Source organism: Chlorocebus sabaeus, chromosome 23 (genome assembly GCF_047675955.1).
Source record: "Chlorocebus sabaeus isolate Y175 chromosome 23, mChlSab1.0.hap1, whole genome shotgun sequence".
Lineage (NCBI taxonomy): Eukaryota > Metazoa > Chordata > Mammalia > Primates > Cercopithecidae > Chlorocebus > Chlorocebus sabaeus.
Window position 1 is genome coordinate 4685532 of NC_132926.1, and position 17409 is coordinate 4702940.

Sequence of the window (17409 nt, forward strand, 5' to 3'; positions counted from 1 at the left end):
GGCTGGAAGGAGGGCTAGCGCCGCGGTTACGGACGGGGCAGGTGAGGGTTCGGGACGTGGGTGGGGCTGGTCCCGGAGCGGAGCGCAGGGGCGGCGAGTGAGGGGCACGGGGGCGCCCGGGGCAGGCCGGGAAGGGGGGGCGGGCCTCCCCCTGGGCCGGGCCGGGGCGGCGCTAGGACCGAGCGAGCGGAGGGAGCGAGCCGGGCGGAGCCAGCGCCCCCCGCCCCCCGCCGGCCGGCTCCCCTCCCCCGGCCGCTGGCTCGCTCGGCTCGCGACGCTGCAGAGGCTCCGAGGCGGCGGCGGCGACTCCCTCTTTCCCTCCCTCCTCCTCCGTCCGCCCGTCCGTCCGCGCGTCTGTCCGTTCGGCCCGTTCCGGCCCGAAGCATGGCCGGCGTCAGCTTCAGCGGCCACCGCCTGGAGCTGCTGGCGGCGTACGAGGAGGTGATCCGAGAGGAGAGCGCGGCCGACTGGTGAGCCCCCCGCCCCCGCCCCCGGCCCCTTTGTCCCCGCGCCGCCGCCGCGCCTTTGTTTCCCTCCCGCCCCGCCGCCCCGCCGCCGGGAAGGGAGGGGGACCCCGAAATGGTGCAGCGGGCCGGGAGGGCCGGGAGGGGCTGCCTTTGTGCGCGCCGGGGGAGGGGCCGGCGGGCCAGGCGGGGCACTGCCGGGCCCCAAGTGCCCGGAGGCGGCCCCAGGCGCGCGGTGGGAGCGGCGGCCGGACGCGGCCCGGAGGCGCGGGGTCCCGATGTGGGGTCCAGGGCCGCGTGGCCCTGCGGGAGCCCATCCCCCACCCTACCCCCGGGCCCAGGGGACAGGTGTGCACGGGGCGGCCAAGGGCACCTTCGCCACCTTCGAGCGGGCGAGGTCCGGGCGGGGACGGGGCGGGGACCGAGCTAGCGGAGCCAGCGCAGCCTGCCTGGTTCATCCCGGCCCGGCCACAGCACAAAGGAAAGCGAGGGCGGGGGAGGAGCGGAGCGGGCTGGGGGCCGGGCGCCCCGCCCACCGGGGGCCTCTCGGAGTGGGCCGCCCTCCCCCCGGAAACCTAGGCTGGAGTGAGGTGGAAGGATGTTTGCTGCCACATGGCGACTGCGAAGTGACTCCCTTGCCGCCGCGGGTCGCGGAGGAGGCAGGGGTGAGCTCTCCTCCCCTACCTGAAGGGGACTGCGGGGACTAGGCAGCTGGCTGGGGGGCACCGAGCTGCCTGTCTAGGGCGCCAGCTGAGGTCCCTGGGAGGAAGCCCTCTGGAGAACAAGTGTGGAGGGAGCCCCCAAAGAGGGCTGAAGGGGTGAACAGATCCACGGGCCCCTAGCAAGGGGCCCTCAGTCCCTAATGGGGGAGGAGCTGGGCCGCCCCTCTCCCCGCCCCCCAACTGTTGTCTCCCCCTGAGCTGGGGGAGGGGATGGACCACCTGCTCTGGGGCTGGCGGTGGAAAGAAGAAACCGAGGGGTTCCTCACTGCCCCATCCTGGAATCCTCTTCCTCCCCACCCCACCCCGTAATACTCTTGGGGAAGGTGCCCATCTGGTTCCTAGGCCTCCTCTCCCCGCTGGCAGATGGGAACAGGCTCTTCTTGAGGAAACTGAGGCAAAGAGGAGGGCGGGTCTGAAGGACCCCGCTTGGGCTGGCCTCACCCACACACTGGGCGGGCAGTCAGGTGGAGACTCTGACCTGGGGGCCCCTGGAGGAGAGGATGAGATGGCTGGGCATCCATGGCATGGTACTGCAGCACTGGCCAGCAGCCAGGCCTGGAGGGATGGACGCGAGAGAGACAAGCTCTCGTGTCCTGCAGGTCAGTCACAGGAGAGGCCAGCACAGACTCAGCAGGCAGGCGGCCCACCCATTGTCCCAGCCCTGCCCCAGGGGGGCTGAGATCATGGGAGGAGCTCTGGGCACGTGGCCGGCTTGGCCTGGTGTAGGAGCTGGCTTTGGGGTAAGGCCCCGCCTGGGGAGAGGCACAGCTCACCCCAGAACACCTCCTTCGCCCTCCAGTCTGGAGGGGTGTTTCTGCCACCACCCCATTTTCTCCTAAAAGCAGAGCCCTGGTGGCCTATTGCCAGGGCCACAGAACCCCTGTTGCTCAACATCCTGCTCAACAGAGGCCTGCCCCCCCCCCACCCCAGCAGCATCCATGTGGCCAAAGCGAGTTATTCATCACTGGTGTGCGTCACCCCCCATCTGGGTTGTGTGTGGGACACGCAGATGCACACATGCACATATTTGTTCACTACGGGCCCAGATCACATTTTGAAAAAGGGGTGTGAGGATCACTTTCTGCACAAGAGGATATGAATACCCCAGTGCCCAGCGTGGAACCAGGGGTGCAGTGAGGTCTGAAGACCCAGAGGCAGACGCTGCACATAGGTCCAGAGGGAGGGGTGTCTTGGGTAAATTGCTGTCTGCCCCTGCTTACCTTGCTTCCAATGGGGAGGGGTGGTTGGGGGGGAGTTCACTTCTAGGTGGCAGGGCCTCTGAAGCGGACCACTACTCTGGCACAGGGAGCAGGGGACCCAGGAAATGAGGTTGTATAGTGGGAGGGGCCGCTGTTGTCCTGGTTGTGATATGACTCACTGTGATCATACACAAGTTCCTGGTCCTCTTGGAAAGAAAAGGGATTCGGCCCAGCCCTACCTCAGATACTGAAGGCCTTTCTAGCACCACCATCCTGAGAGTGATGGTCCTGAGGGGTCCACCTACCCTCAGCCCCCCACCCCAGCTCACCTGAGGGTCTCTGGAACTGCCACATTCCAGCTCCCATCTCACACTAGTTCAGTTTCTCTGGCTAGATGGCTTCTAAGTTGGTGTCAATATCATACATACTTATGGTGTGCGGTGTGCTGGACCCCAGGACCCAGAGAGCAGGATGTGCTGATTGACTGAGTCAGCGTTCCTGCCTTCAGGAGGCTTACAGTTGGGGGCAGTGTCTGTCTCCAGGAGTTGGAGCTGGTGAGATATGTAGGGGTCCTGTACCCCATCCTGATTCCCTGTGGTTTCACCAGCTTCCACCTGGTGCAGCACCAGGCTCGGGATGCCTCTGATGTGTTTGAGAAGCACTGGTCTTGGTATTCCTGCTGGATGTGGTGGGTGCTCTGGGAGGGGCAGCTCAGGGGAGGCTGCTGGGGGCCAGCAGCCAGCACTGGGCTCTGAAGAACGGAAGGATTCCACTGGGAATAAGCGTGGGGCAGAGGAGCAGGTCTTGCCTTCCATGTGAAGAGAACAACATAGGCAGAGGCTCCAGGGTGAGCCCTGTCCAGAACCCTGCCTGGGTCAGGGAGCCGTCCAGTGGGGCCCAAGTGTGTGCTGTGGGCAGGGCAGTCTGATGGAAAGGCAGGCTGGAGGGTTTGAACTGGGGTATGGTTTCTGCTGGAGAAGGGCTGTCGCTGGAGCAGGAAAAGGTGGCCGGAGGTGGGTAGGCAGGGGCTAAGGATGGAAGGCGCCCCAGGGAGCCTGGGCAGGTCAAGACAGGTCCTCTCAGGGAGGCTTGATGTCTAGAGCAGTCTCTAGAAACTAGGGTCCCTGGGCTCTGCCTCAGTTTCTCATCTGCATGGAGAGGGACAGAGCCTGCTTCTCTCAGGGCCCTTTGTTCCCGTGGTGGGTTAGGGCAGCAGGACAGGTGGTGGGCCAGCTGTGCTGGGAGCAGCTGTCAGGGTCGGGCCGGAGCTGGGGGTAACAGTTGGACCAGGAACTCCCAGCCCCCCAGCCCACCTGTGTTCCTTCCTGGAGGTAGGAAGTGGCGAATTCAGGAAGGGGAGGGGCTGGGGCCATTTGGCCCTGGCCACAACCTCTTAAGATGTCCCCTCCGTCCCTCCCGCCTTCATTTCCTTTGTCCCTTCACTTCTGTCCTTTCTGTTTTTCCTCCTCTCCCTGTTTCTCCCTCTGCTTCTCCCCTCCTCTTTCTCTTCCCCCTTGCCCTCCCTTACTGCCTCCCCTCCTCACAGCCCCAGCCTCCTGCCTTGGCACGTGGGAATAGGAGTTTGGAGAAGGGGTTGAGCCCTTTCAAACCTCAGGGACAAGGCCCTTCCTCCTAGGCCCGGCTCTCCTCGCTCCCAGAAGGTCCTCAGCCTGGGCCTGCATGGGGTGATGGGGGAGGCATCTCTGCATTCCCTTCCGTGAAATGGATGCTCTGTCACCACAGCCTATCAGAAGGAGCCAGGGCACACAAAGCTGGGGAGGAGGAGGAAGGCCGCCGGGTCAGCTTTCTGTTGAAGCTCAGGCGGAAGGAAAGGCCAGCAGTCTCAGGAGGCCTCAGCCAGGGCTGAGGCAGCCTAGGGGCTGGAAGGCCTGGAGCTCACGCATGGCCACTCTGGGGCCAGAGTCTGGGCGAGAGTGACTACAGTGACCTCATCCCCATTTCAGAGAGGCGGAGATTGAGGCTGAGGGCGGGTCCCCAGGGTCCTTTGTGTTCAAGGAGAATGCAGTTGGGGTGGGCCAGTCGTGTGCCAATTGCAGGGTTGCCATGGTTACCGGGGGATGCCCAGAGCTGTAGGAGCACCAGGTTCTCTCTTCTCCTCCTCCCTCCCCGGGGGAGGGGCAGCGGGGATCAAGGCACGTGCCAGGTAAGTTCCTGGCACTAGCCAATGGGGGATGAGGATTGTGGTAGCCAGGGAACAGTAACCAAGGAACCGTCGCCTTGGAATCTCCATCACACACCCGCTCCGCTGGGTTGTAGGCTGCCAGGGCCAGGGCCGGGATGCTGCGCACTGAGCTCGACCAGCCAGCAATTTCTCCCCTCACTGCCTGTGCCCCGCCTGACCCCGGCCTCCAGCAGCACCCTGCTGGGCTCCCGCCTGAACCCGTGCCTGGCCCTGTTGTCATGGCTACAGCAGGAGCCCTCCCTGTTACCGTCCTACCCCCTCCATGTCCCCTATCCCTCCCCAGAGCCGTCCCCACCCAGAATTGGCGGCCTGGGCCCTGACAGTTTGACAGCCACCCCTCCCTCTCCCCAGGGCTCTGTACACATACGAAGATGGCTCGGATGACCTCAAGCTTGCAGCATCAGGAGGTAGGAATTTCAGCCATTCCTTCGCCTTCCTCTCCACCCCCTCCTCTTCCTCTCCACCCCCTCCTCCCATTGTTTTCTTCCCCACCCACCTGACTGTAGGCCACCTCCCCGCCTGCACCCTGAAGCCCCACACTTGCCTGGATTTGGCTAGTGTCCTTCCTCCAGTCATCCCTGTGTCCCCAGGGTGGGGAGGAAGCTCGGAGTCTTGTTGAATGTTGGACTTATGAGGCTGAGCCTCCAACAGGGAAAGTGACTTGCCTAAAGCCACACAGCTGGGACACTTTGGGGGAAGGGCCCTATTCACCGCCTTCCCCAGAGCCAGAAGGCTTGATTGTGCCTCTGGGCACTGGCACCTGGTGAGACATGATGATGTGTGAAGAATGAGACCTGAGTGTGAAGAACAAACACTTCCTCAGTCCTACCCCAAATCAGGGCCTGCAGGAGTCATAGGCAAAGCTGCATCCCTGTGCACCGCCGCCCCCACACATACCAACACCAAACTGGGGCCCACACATCCCAGAGGCCAGAAGACCCCTGGCGGGGCCTGCGGAGCCCTGGAGGAGCCTTTCCTTTGAGTTCCAGGCTCTTTTTGGGAAGGGTTTAGGAGGCAGAGAGACCTGACGCTCTCCTGGTTACCCCAGAAGGGGGCTTGCAGGAGCTTTCGGGACACTTTGAGAACCAGAAGGTGATGTACGGCTTCTGCAGTGTCAAGGACTCCCAAGCTGCTCTGCCAAAATACGTGCTCATCAACTGGGTATGCGGCCGGGGCTGGGGAAGGGAGCTGAAGGCCCAGAGCAGGCGCCCTGCCCGTCGGCCCTCTGATACCCGTGGAGAGGGAACCCACCAGTTCCGGGGAAGATGCACCCTGTAGGGCCCCCCCTTGTCCTTTCCTGACCGCCTCTTTGCTGGGTACTTTGCAGGTGGGTGAAGATGTGCCTGATGCCCGCAAGTGCGCTTGTGCCAGCCATGTGGCTAAGGTGGCTGAGTTCTTCCAGGTGTGTATCGGGGGCCAGGGCTCTTAGGGGTGGGGACAGCCACCAGGGTCTGTGTGCTGGGGTGGTGATGGTGGGAGGATGGTGCCACCTGAGCACTGCCATCTTCTTGTGGAAGGGCGTCGATGTGATCGTGAACGCCAGCAGCGTGGAAGACATAGACGCGGGTGCCATTGGGCAGCGGCTCTCCAACGGGCTAGCGCGGCTCTCCAGCCCTGTGCTGCACCGGCTGCGGCTGCGAGAGGATGAGAACGCAGAGCCCGTGGTTAGTGTGTGTTTGGCATCCGTGGGCTCTGCCTGTGTGGCCTGGTGCTCGAGTCTGGCCTGCCCGGTCCCTCTTAGCCCTCACCCTTTAGGTGTGGGGGGCTCCTGGGGCATTCAGCCTGCCCATGCTGGGTCCTTCAACACCGCAGGGCACCACCTACCAGAAGACAGATGCAGCTGTGGAAATGAAGCGGATTAACCGAGAGCAGTTCTGGGAGCAGGCCAAGGTATGGAACCCTGAGCCTGGCCTGGCTGAGCCACCCCTCGTGGACCCCATGGGGCAGATCTGAGTCCCTCACTACAGTGGCATGGCCCATGCCACGTGCCCTGCCCCCAGCCCTGGGTTAGGGAGGGGCCGGAGGGACAGGGTTCAGGCGCCCAGGCTCAGGGCCTACCCTTGCTCACACCGGGCTCGCAGAAGGAAGAAGAGCTGCGGAAGGAGGAGGAGAGGAAGAAGGCCCTGGATGAGAGGCTCAGGTTTGAGCAGGAGCGGATGGAGCAGGAGCGGCAGGAGCAAGAGGAGCGTGAGCGGCGCTACCGGGAGCGGGAGCAGCAGATCGAGGAGCACAGGTGAGCCCGCCCGCCCGGCAGCGCTCCAGGGCCCCCCGGGCGCACCCTGACGGGTGCCGGCTGCTTATCGTTCCAGGAGGAAACAGCAGACTTTAGAAGCGGAAGAGGCCAAGAGGCGGTTGAAGGAGCAGTCTATCTTTGTAAGTTCTTGGCCAAGGCTCCCGGTCTCTGGGTCAGGGAAGTGAGAATGGTCCCTGTGTTCCTGGGCCTTGTGGGGAGATCAGTGGCTGGGAGACCGTGGTGGCTGTTCTGGGGACCTGCATGGGCACGGGGTGCCATGGAGCATCAGGCCTGGCACCTCATCATGTGGGGCTTTGGCCTCTGGCTGTGGAAAAAGACTACTTTGGAGAAGCTTGTGCTCTAGATTGGAAGAGAAAATCCATCTAGACCCAGACCCTCACTGAGCAGGCTCCCCCTCCCCTCCCCCGGGGTCTCTTGGCAGATTAGACACTGTTCCTGCACTCTGAGGGGCCACCAGGCCTGGTCCCGCCACGGGAGTGAGGCAGGCGGCATGGGGGAGCCTGGGCCAGTGCCGAGCATCCGTAGCTAGTGTGCTGCGTCTCCTTGGGAGCAGCCTCTTTGTTCCAGGGGTCTCGTCTGAATCTCCAGACATTGGGAATTGCGCGTAGGTCCTGTGGATTGGTCCCTGAAAATTACAGCAGAGTCACATCTTCATGCGTTGAATTTAGTATGTTGGAAATAGCTAATGTCATTCAGGACTGAGCGTGGCTCAGTTCAGGAAGGGAGGTGGGTTCATACTCATCTGGACTGGGACTGTGATGGGCAGGTGCGGGGTTGTGGGGACTGAAATGGGCTCCAGAGTCACCCACAGGAGGCTGAGAGGAGGCAAGACAGTCCTGCAGGCACCAGCATTAAGTCACTCCAGTCACATTGGCCCTTGGATGGGATGGGGACGATGTGTGGCTGGCTGGTAAGCTCCAGTGTCATTCATTCAACACACACTTGCCACCTGCCACATACAGAACATGGTGGAGAACAAGCTGGGTAAGATCTTATTTTCATAAGCTGATTCATGTTTTGTTTTGTGTTTTTGTTTTGTTTTTTTTTGAGATGGAGTCTCACTCTGTCACCCAGGATGGAGTGCAGTGGCATGATCTTGGCTCACTGCAACCTCCGCCTCCCGGGTTCAAGCTATTCTCTCCCTCAGCCTCCTGAGTAGCTGGGATTACAGGCGCACACCATCATGCCCAGCTAATTTTTGTGTTTTTGTAGAGACAGGGTTTCACCATGTTGGCCAGGCTGGTCTTGAACTCCTGACCTTAGTTGATCTGCCTGCCTCGGCCTCCCAAAATGCTGGGAGTACAGGCGTGAGCCACTGCGCCCGGCCACATGTATTTGCTTTAATTGTGGCAAAATACATAAAATGTACCATTTCAGTCATTTTAAAATCTGCATTTCATTAAGTGGCATTAAATTCATTCACATTGTTGGATAACCACCACCACTGTTCATTAAACACAAATTCTGCCCTTCCCCACTGGCCAGCTCCTGGCAGCTACCATTCCACTTTCTGTCTCTATGAAGTTGACTGCTCTGGAGACCGCCTATCAGTGGAATCACACAGTGTTTGTCCTTGTGCGTGTGGCTTATTTCACTTAGCATGATGTCCTTAAGGTTCATCCATGTTGTAGCATGCATCAGAATTTCCTTCCTTTTGAAGGCTGAATCATATTCTATTGTATGGATATACCACATTTTCTTTATCCTTTCAGAGTGAGGGTTATTTATTTATTTATTTTTTTGAGATGGAGTCTCGCTCTATTGCCCAGGCTGGAGTGTAGTGGTGCGATCTCAGCTCACTGCAAGCTCCGCCTCCCAGGTTCACGCCATTCTCCTGCCTCAGCCTCCAAGTAGCTGGGACTACAGTCGCTTGCCACCATGCCTGGCTAATTTTTTTGTATTTTTAGTAGAGATGGGGTTTCACTGTGTTAGCCAGGATGGTCTTGATCTCCTGACCTCGTGACCCACCCACCTCAGCCACCTAAAGTGCTGGGATTACAGGCATGAGCCACTGCGCCTGGCCTGCCTCCCAGGTTTAAGTGATTTTCCTGCCTCAGCCTCCCAAGTAGCTGGGATTACAGGCACCCACCACCACGCCCGGCTAATTTTTGTATTTTTAGTAGAAATGGGGTTTCACCTTGTTGGCCAGGCTGATCTCGAACTCCTGACCTCAGGTGATCCACCTCGGCCTCACAAAGTGCTGGGATTACAGGCATGAGCCACTGCACCCGGCGGATAAAGTTTATTCCTTTTTTTTTTTTTTTTTTTTTTTGTATCTTTAGTAGAGACGGGGTTTCACCATGTTGGCCAGGATAGTCTCGATCTCTTGTCCTCGTGATCCACCCGCCTCGGCCTCCTAAAGTGCTGGGACTACAGGCGTGAGCCACCGTGCCCAGCCAAGTTAATAAATAAATATTTATTATTTTTAATTTTTTTGAAACGGAGTCTTACTCTGTTGCCCAGGCTGGAGTGCAGTGGCACGATCTCAGCTCACTGCAACCTCTGCCTCCTGGGTTCAAGCGATCCTCTTGCCTCAGCCTCCTGAGTAGCTGGGATTACAGGCATGCACCTCCATGCCCAGCTAATTTTTGTATTTTTGGTAGAGACAGGGTTTCACCATGTTGGTCGGGCTGGTCTCGAACTCCTGACCTCGTGATCCACCTGCCTCAGCCTCCCGAAGTCCTGGAATTACAGGCGTGAGCCACTGTGCCCTGCCCGATAAAGTTTATTTAGTTCTTAAATTTTATTTTATTGATTTATTTATTTTTGAGATGAAGTCCCATGCTTGTCGCCCAGGCTGGAGTGCAGCGGCGCCATCTCAGCTCACTGCAACCTCTGCCTCCTGGGTTCAAGCGATTCTCCTGCCTCAGCCTCCCAAGTAGCTGGGATTACAGGCGCCCACCACCACGCCTGGGTAATTTTTGTATTTTTAGTAGAGATGGGTTTTCACCACGCTGGCCAGGCTGGTCTCAAACTCCTGACCTCAGGTGATCCTCCCACCTCGGCCTCCCAAAGTGCACCACGCCCGGCCCCGATAAAGTTTATTTTTATGCTGACGTTTCAAACCTACAGACATGCAGGTAGACAGAACAGTGTTGTGAACCCCCCCGAGCTGATTTATTTTCACCAGTTATCAACATTTCAGGTAAAGTCTGAAGGAGCTTACCATTATTTTGTAGTCCTGTCTGGCCCTTCAAGTACAGTCCACCTGAGAGTGACAGTGGACATTCTAGCAGGTCAGTGTGGTTCCCTTGCAACTTCAGGTTCTCTAAGGAAGGGCACGTGTGAGAGACTGGGATTTAGCGCTATAAAATGCTTTCTCTTGGCTTGAGCTGTCTGCTTTCTCTCCCCTGTTGCAAATTGTGTGCCATATCTGGGTTCCCTTTTTGCCTGGCCTGCAGGGGAGCTCCCGTGTATCTGAAAATGCTTTAGGCACAGCAGTGGCTTTGACCTGTGTGGTTAGTGCGTTGGTCTCTCTCCTCCCTCTGGGCCTTGCTTGTTTCAGTGTTGTTCATATGGTTGGTAGTTAAAGCCTTTGTGGTGGGTCGGGCGCGGTGGTTCACGCCTGTAATCCCAGCACTTTGGGAGGCCGAGGCAGGCGGATCATGAGGTCAGGAGATCGAGACCCTCCTGGGTAACATGTTGAAACCCCGTCTCTACTAAAAAATACAAGAAATTAGCTGGGCACGGTGGCGGGCGCCTGTAGTCCCAGCTACTCAGGAGGCTGAGGCAGGAGAATGGCGTGAACCCGGGAGGTGGAGCTTGCAGTGAGCTGAGATCGCGCCACTGCACTCCAGCCTGGGCGACAGAGTGAGACTCCATCTCAAACAAACAAAAAAAGCCTTTGTGGTAGCTACCCCTGGTCCTTACTTTGAACAAGGCAGAGGGACCAAGTGAGATTACAGCAGGCAAGGGGCAGAGCAGCAAAGGCTGGTGGGACACAGGCTCATGGGAAGGCGAAGAGCCTGGGCTGTCTGGAACTCTGTGGGCTGAGGAGTGGGGGAAATTTGATTGGGAAAGGGGAGCAAGGGCAGAGGAGGAGTTTAGACTTCATTCTGGGGGTCACAAAGTTATCGTTGAGGTGACAGCCCTCCTGAGGGTGGGATACTATGAAGGGCCCTTCTCCCAGTGCCCCTGATAGATAAGCCAAAATTCTAGATTATAGGCTCAAAAACAGAGCTGCCCTGGGACTTCACCACCTTAGCAGCCCCTCCTGTCCAAGCTGCCACCTGAGCAGCAGGGGACACTGACTAAGAAGCCTTAGGTGTATGAGTGCAGTTGAGCAAACATGCACCCGTCTTGTACTGGCCACCCACCCGCAGACCCCAGTCCTCATCCTGTGTCACTCACAGCGGAGAGGGAGGTGCCTCCGGAAATAGGAACTTAAGGATGTGGTGTCATCGTGGTGGAAGCCAGGAGCACCCTGTGGGGACCCAGAGGAGAAAATGACCTGAACAAGCCAGGGACCTCTTCCCCAGGAAGCAGTGGTCATGCTGCAGCTGGAAACCAGCGGGCCTGGCCCCCAGGTCGGGAGCAGGCATTTGGGAGAGGGGCTGATCTCCCGTGCTGAGGCTTGGAGGTGGGAACGGGTGTGCCTGTTCTGGGAACTGACTGTGTCGTGCTGAGGACTTGATGTCTACGTCTCACAGTATGTGGGCGCCGTGGGGTGGGGGCCGGCAGGGGGTGGTATTAGAGAGGTGATGGCTAGGTCAGGCAGGGGTGGGGGACGTAGGCCAAGCGAGGGCCCTGCCTACCCAAAACAGCGCGTGCAGTGGGCAGGTGAAGCCAGTAGGCAATGGTGGGGCCGGGGGCAAGCGGGCGGCACAAGCCTGTCTTAAGGGGGCTGCGGCGAGGCCCCGGTGATGGCTGCTCTGGAGCTTGCAGGTGATGTCGCCAGGGCTCTGGCACCTCAAGAGAAACTGGGACCCTGATTTCAGTATGAAAGTTCCTGGTTTTTAAGTGGTGGCAACTAATTAACATGGTTTAAAAATATCATACCAGCAAAACAAAAGCCATCTGTGGGTCATATTTAGCCAGTGCTTGCTGTGGCTCATGGGAGCCCCTGAGGGATTTTAAGCTCAGAAAAATCATGGTGTGATCCGCATTTTGGAAAGGTCCTTTCAGGGCCTATGGAGAGCAAATAAGGCAGGTAGCAGTGAGGAAGGCTGGGCTGTGATGCCACGGTCCAGGCAGCAACATTGGCAGCATGGTGGCCCTGGCGCTGGGGTAGGAGGTCTGAGAAAAGTTATCTGCAAAACAAGGAGCACTCCTGGATGGCCCTAGGCACTTGCTTAGATATGGGGATGAGCAAGAGGGTGAGTGAGCCTGGTGCCCAGAGGCCTGGCAGGTCAGAGATTAGGTGGCCGAGGGCCCTGAGGGAAGAGAGGGACTGTGTGACTCGGTTTGACGGGGCAGAGGTACCACCTCTGAGACCCTTCATGCCAGATTGTGAAAGAAGCATGGGGGCTGTAAGAAGGCCAGAAGGCTGGGCGCTGGTGGCTCATGACTGTAATCCATCCCAACCCTTCGGCAGGCCAAGGCAGGAGGATCCCTTCAGCCTAGAAGTTTGTTGAGACCAGCCTTACTCCCTATGTTGACTATGGGCAACATAGGGAGACCCCATCTCTACAAAACAATTAAAATTAGCTGGGCGGCCGGGCGCGGTGGCTCAAGCCTGTAATCCCAGCACTGTGGGAGGCCGAGACGGGCGGATCACGAGGTCAGGAGATCGAGACCATCCTGGCTAACACGGTGAAACCCCGTCTCTACTAAAAATACAAAAAACTAGCCGGGCGAGGTGGCGGGCGCCTGTAGTCCCAGCTACTCCGGAGGCTGAGGCAGGAGAATGGCGTAAACCCGGGAGGCGGAGCTTGCAGTGAGCTGAGATCTGGCCACTGCACTCCAGCCTGGGCGACAGAGCGAGACTCCGTCTCAAAAAAAAAAAAAAAAAAAAAAAAAAATTAGCTGGGCATGGTGGTGCACACCTGTAGTCCCAGCTACTCGGGAGGCTGAGGTGGGAGGATTGCTTGAGCTCAGGAGGCAGAGGCTGCAGTGAGCCGCGATTGCACCACTGCTCTCCAGCCTGGGTGACAGGGCGAGAACCTGTCTTAAAAACAAAATGAATAAATAAAATACAGTAAAAAAGAAGGCCAAGAGCCCCTGTGGGGGTAGGTGCACCAGACACTGTCCCTTTGGTTTCTAGGGTGACCATCGGGATGAGGAGGAAGAGACTCACATGAAGAAGTCAGAGTCGGAGGTGGAGGTGAGAGCTGGGGCACCAGCCAGGTGAGGCGGACAGGGCTACCTCCGCTTGCCTGGCCGAGCCCCAACCTTTTCCTTGTGCCCTCAGGAGGCAGCGGCCATTATTGCCCAGCGACCTGACAACCCACGGGAGTTCTTCAAGCAGCAGGAAAGAGTCGCATCAGCCTCTGCAGGCAGCTGTGATGTGCCCTCGCCCTTCAACCATCGACCAGGTAGTCCTAGGCCTCACCCCCACCTGGCCCCACTCCTTAGGTCACAGCCCTGAGCCTCTCTGGGACTCTCTTGGAAGGGAAGCCTTGCCCAAGGAACCCTTGGAGAAGGCGAGACCTTCATCCAGCGTGCATCCGCCCACCACTTCCCAGGTGGCAGGACCCCAAGAAGGGCCAGGGATGGTGGTGAAGTCGCTTGTGGCTGAACAGTGGGGAGTGCTAGGGCCTGTGGGGTAGCTCTGGCATGGGCCGAGGCACAGCGCTGGCCGCGGGGAGCAGCTTGGCTGGGGTGAATTAGGCCTGGCCTGGAAGGCCGGGATGCATGCGGGCTGGGCTCTTGTCTCCGGCCTGAGTGAGCCTCCTGGAGCTTGCACCCAGGTGTCCCTGTTCCGCTTCTCACTGTGCTGCTTCTGCCTCCCCTGAAGCTCTTCCCTGCCCTGTCTGCTGGTCTGAGTGTGCTTGCCCCGTGCTGGGGTCCCGCCACAGGCCCTGCCCGCTGTACTGCTCCCAGGCTGGCTGTGTGTCTGGGGCTGGTGTGAGGCTGTGGCTGGCTTGGCTGAGTGTGCCCCTGGCTGAAGGCAGCTTGGACATCCAGGGCCAGCCCTGGGGGCGGGAGAGGCCTCGGGCAGGGGTGGGGGAGACTGACCCTCTCTTGTCCTCTGTCTCTTTCTCTGTCTGTCTCTCTCGGCAGGTCGTCCGTACTGCCCTTTCATAAAGGCATCGGACAGTGGGCCTTCCTCCTCCTCCTCTTCCTCCTCCTCCCCTCCACGGACTCCCTTTCCCTATATCACCTGTCACCGCACCCCAAACCTCTCTTCCTCCCTCCCATGTAGGTAGCAGCCCCAGGCCTCGGCGGGGGTGGTAAGGAGGGCCCCGCTTCCCAGCAGCCCCCCGCCCTCACTGCCCCAGCCTGACCGCTGATCTCTGGCGTTTGTCCCCAGGGCAGGCAGTGCCTGCCTCTTGCCCCTGGCCTTGTGGGGCACTGGCCCCCAGGGGCCTAGCTTACAGGGTCTGGAGCTGTAGTCTGGCCCCTGCAGGGGCTGGGGAGCTCCCAGCCCCCACCCAGACTCCAGAGAGGAGGTGCTGGCCAGGCCCCAAGGAGGACAATCCTGTCTCACCCCGCTCCCCCGCCCTCACTGACCCACCTGGGGTTTGTTCCACAGGCAGCCACCTGGACAGCCACCGGAGGATGGCGCCCACCCCCATCCCCACGAGGAGCCCGTCTGACTCCAGCACCGCCTCCACCCCTGTTGCTGAGCAGATAGAGCGGGCCCTGGATGAGGTCACATCCTCGCAGCCTCCACCGCTGCCACCGCCACCCCCACCAGCCCAAGGTGAGAGAGGGATCCTACCTGCACCAGGCCTCCCGTCATCAGTCCTTGGCTGGGAGCCCCAGGTTGCCATGGTAACCGTTCTCCAGGGATCTGGGCCACCCATCACCAAGACTGCACTGCCCTGGAGGCGGCTGCTGGGGGAGGAGCCCTGGTGTACAGTCAGACCTGCCCTCTCTAAAGCTTAGCACCTGCCCTCTCAAGTGGGAATCGGGCCTTCCCAGAGCTGCCAAGGGGCTTAAAGTCACTGGGGTCACTGGGTAAGGGGGCAGTGGGCCACCTGCATGGAAGTCCCCGGCTCTCTCACTCGTTAGTGGGTGGGCAGGGTCTCCATCCTCCCCCAGGGGAGCCAGTTGCATGTCTCCTCTGCCTGTGCTGTGACAGAGACCCAGGAGCCCAGCCCCAGCCTGGACAGTGAGGAGACCAGAGCAGCAGCCCCTCAGGCCTGGGCTGGCCCCATGGAGGAGCCCCCTCAGGCACAGGCGCCTCCCCGGGGGCCAGGCAGCCCTGCAGAGGACTTGATGTTCATGGAGTCTGCAGAGCAGGCTGTCCTGGCTACTCCTGTGGAGCCTGCCACAGCTGACACCACTGAGGTCCACGGTGCAGCTGACGCCATTGAAACCGACACTGCCACTGCGGACACCACTGTTGCCAACAACGTGCCCCCCGCTGCCACCAGCCTCATTGACCTATGGCCTGGCAATGGGGAAGGGGCCTCCACACTCCAGGGTGAGCCCAGGGCCCCCACGCCACCCTCGGGTACTGAGGTCACCCTGGCAGAGGTGCCCCTGCTGGACGAGGTGGCTCCGGAGCCACTGCCACCAGCAGGCGAAGGCTGTGCCACCCTTCTCAACTTTGATGAGCTGCCTGAGCCGCCAGCCACCTTCTGTGACCCAGAGGAAATAGAAGGGGAGCCCCTGGCTGCCCCCCAGACCCCAACTCTGCCCTCAGCCCTTGAGGAGCTGGAGCAAGAGCAGGAGCCAGAGCCCCACCTGCTAACCAATGGCGAGACCACCCAGAAGGAGGGGACCCAGGTGCGGCAGGGACTGCCTGGTGGGAGGGATGGGAGGGAGTGGGGGCTGAGCAGGGTGCTGGCCCTGCATTCCTCATGCTTGCACCAGTACCCCCTTTCTCTGTGACCCACATTATTGGAGGGGAAGTCCATCCCACCCCGCCTCTGTGGGCCAGCTCTGCTTTTGTTCCCAAGACAGGCATCCGTGTTTCCCTGGCAACCACTGATGGAGTCATTGGTTGCTGAGGAAATGCGCTCAGGCCTGATAGGTAAGCCCCAGTCCGGCTGGGTGGGGCCAAGTGACCTAATGCTTTCGCCTGCAGGCCAGTGAGGGGTACTTCAGTCAATCACAGGAGGAGGAGTTTGCCCAATCGGAAGAGCTCTGTGCCAAGGCTCCGCCTCCTGTGTTCTACAACAAGCCTCCAGGTAGTACTGGGCTGGATTATGGGGAGGAATTTGGGTGTGGGGGCTGGATTTGAGTGTGGGTAGCCACCCCACCACTACCCATCGCTCACAGAGGCTGGGGACACAAGTATGGGTCTGCTAGGTCCTTAACTCCTCTCCCTTTCTAACGCCTCAGAAATCGACATCACATGCTGGGATGCAGACCCAGTTCCAGAAGAGGAGGAGGGCTTCGAGGGTGGTGATTAGTGGTGGCGCCAACCCTAGGCTACCCTTGCCAAGGCCGCCCACCTGCATCGGCCTCTGGCCAGACGGCCCGCCGTGCCTGCATTCACAGCAGCTCCGCCTGGCACCCACTCTGGATTCCGGCCCTGGCTGGGGACTTGGCCGCTTCCCTACCCACAGGGCCTGACTTTTACAGCTTTTCTCTTTTTTTTAAAAGTTGATAGGAGACTTGTACAGTTGACTGGTTTTCCTCCCGTTGGTAGTTGAGACGCTGTTGCAAATTCCACCCCTCCTTCCCTGGTCCAGATTGTAGCTCTTAGTCCTCCCTGCTCAGCTGGCCGGGGTGGAGGCCTCACCCTGCTTGGGGCCTGGCGTTGGGGGAGCTCTGGTGGGAAAGTGTCTCCCACCTCTTTTCCTAGTTTTATGTTTCTTGGAAAAATATCACTTTGTATTCTCTGTCCAGGGCTTCAGATATTTTGCACGAATTTTAAAACATGGCAATAAATGGCTCGTGGGCTCTGGCTCCCTGGGACCCCCTCCCCGCCCTTCTTTTGACCCCTTCTTGTCTGGCCCAAAGGAAGTAGCAGGCCCAGCTGGGGCCCCTCGGCTGCCCCCCCCCCTCTCCTGCCGGGCAGGTCCCAGGCTGGAGGCCCTAGGCGCGGTTCAGGTCAGGGCTATGGATGGGGCCCAGGGGCTTTGGTGGCCCCTCCCCAACTCCTTCCTCTTTGCTTGGGTTCCTTTTTCACGTTCAGTAACTGTTTTTTTTGGAAAGCACAAACTTCTGTAACGGGTCGTGCTCATGTCTGTTAATAAAGAAATCCAGATCCCTTTGGGCTGCCGCCTGCCCTGACCCAGGTTCCCAACTCCTCCCATCTCCGAGGCCGCAGCACCTCCTTGCCACCAGGGGGCGTCCTCACCCTGATTCCAAGACCCGCCGGGGCCGGGGGGCGGTGCTGGGAGCTGAGGCTCCCGGGGGAAGTCGTCTGGAACTGAGAAGGTTGATCTCAGTTCTGTACCCTTAGGCTCTATTGTGGCGGAAACGCACGTTCAGGGTCCTTCCTGCCAAGGTCCTGGCTTGTCTGGTCACCAGAACCCTGGGCGAAAGCAGCGGGTGCACCCTCCGCATG

The 17409-nt window shown here is 59.7% G+C and overlaps 1 protein-coding gene across 3 annotated transcripts; it reads left to right on the forward strand.

The window, feature by feature from the left end:
• Nucleotides 1–222: 222 nt before the first annotated feature.
• DBN1 (drebrin 1) lies at nt 223–17110 on the forward strand. Of its 3 annotated transcripts, XM_008015437.3 has the most exons (15): nt 223–470; nt 4940–4995; nt 5637–5749; nt 5916–5990; nt 6106–6252; nt 6401–6478; nt 6670–6821; nt 6898–6961; nt 13045–13104; nt 13192–13315; nt 14004–14141; nt 14476–14646; nt 15028–15677; nt 15979–16081; nt 16236–17110. In XM_008015437.3, the coding sequence occupies exons 1-15, from the start codon at nt 385–387 to the stop codon at nt 16304–16306; spliced, it is 2088 nt and encodes a 695-aa protein (XP_008013628.1). In that variant the 5' UTR covers nt 223–384; the 3' UTR covers nt 16307–17110. The 3 variants fall into 3 exon arrangements, with proteins under 3 accessions (XP_008013628.1, XP_008013629.1, XP_072866578.1); XM_008015438.3 differs by lacking the exon at nt 14004–14141; XM_073010477.1 differs by lacking the exons at nt 223–470; nt 14004–14141 and adding an exon at nt 1010–1129 and having other exon boundaries at nt 5916–6252.
• The last annotated feature ends 299 nt before the right edge of the window (nt 17111–17409 follow it).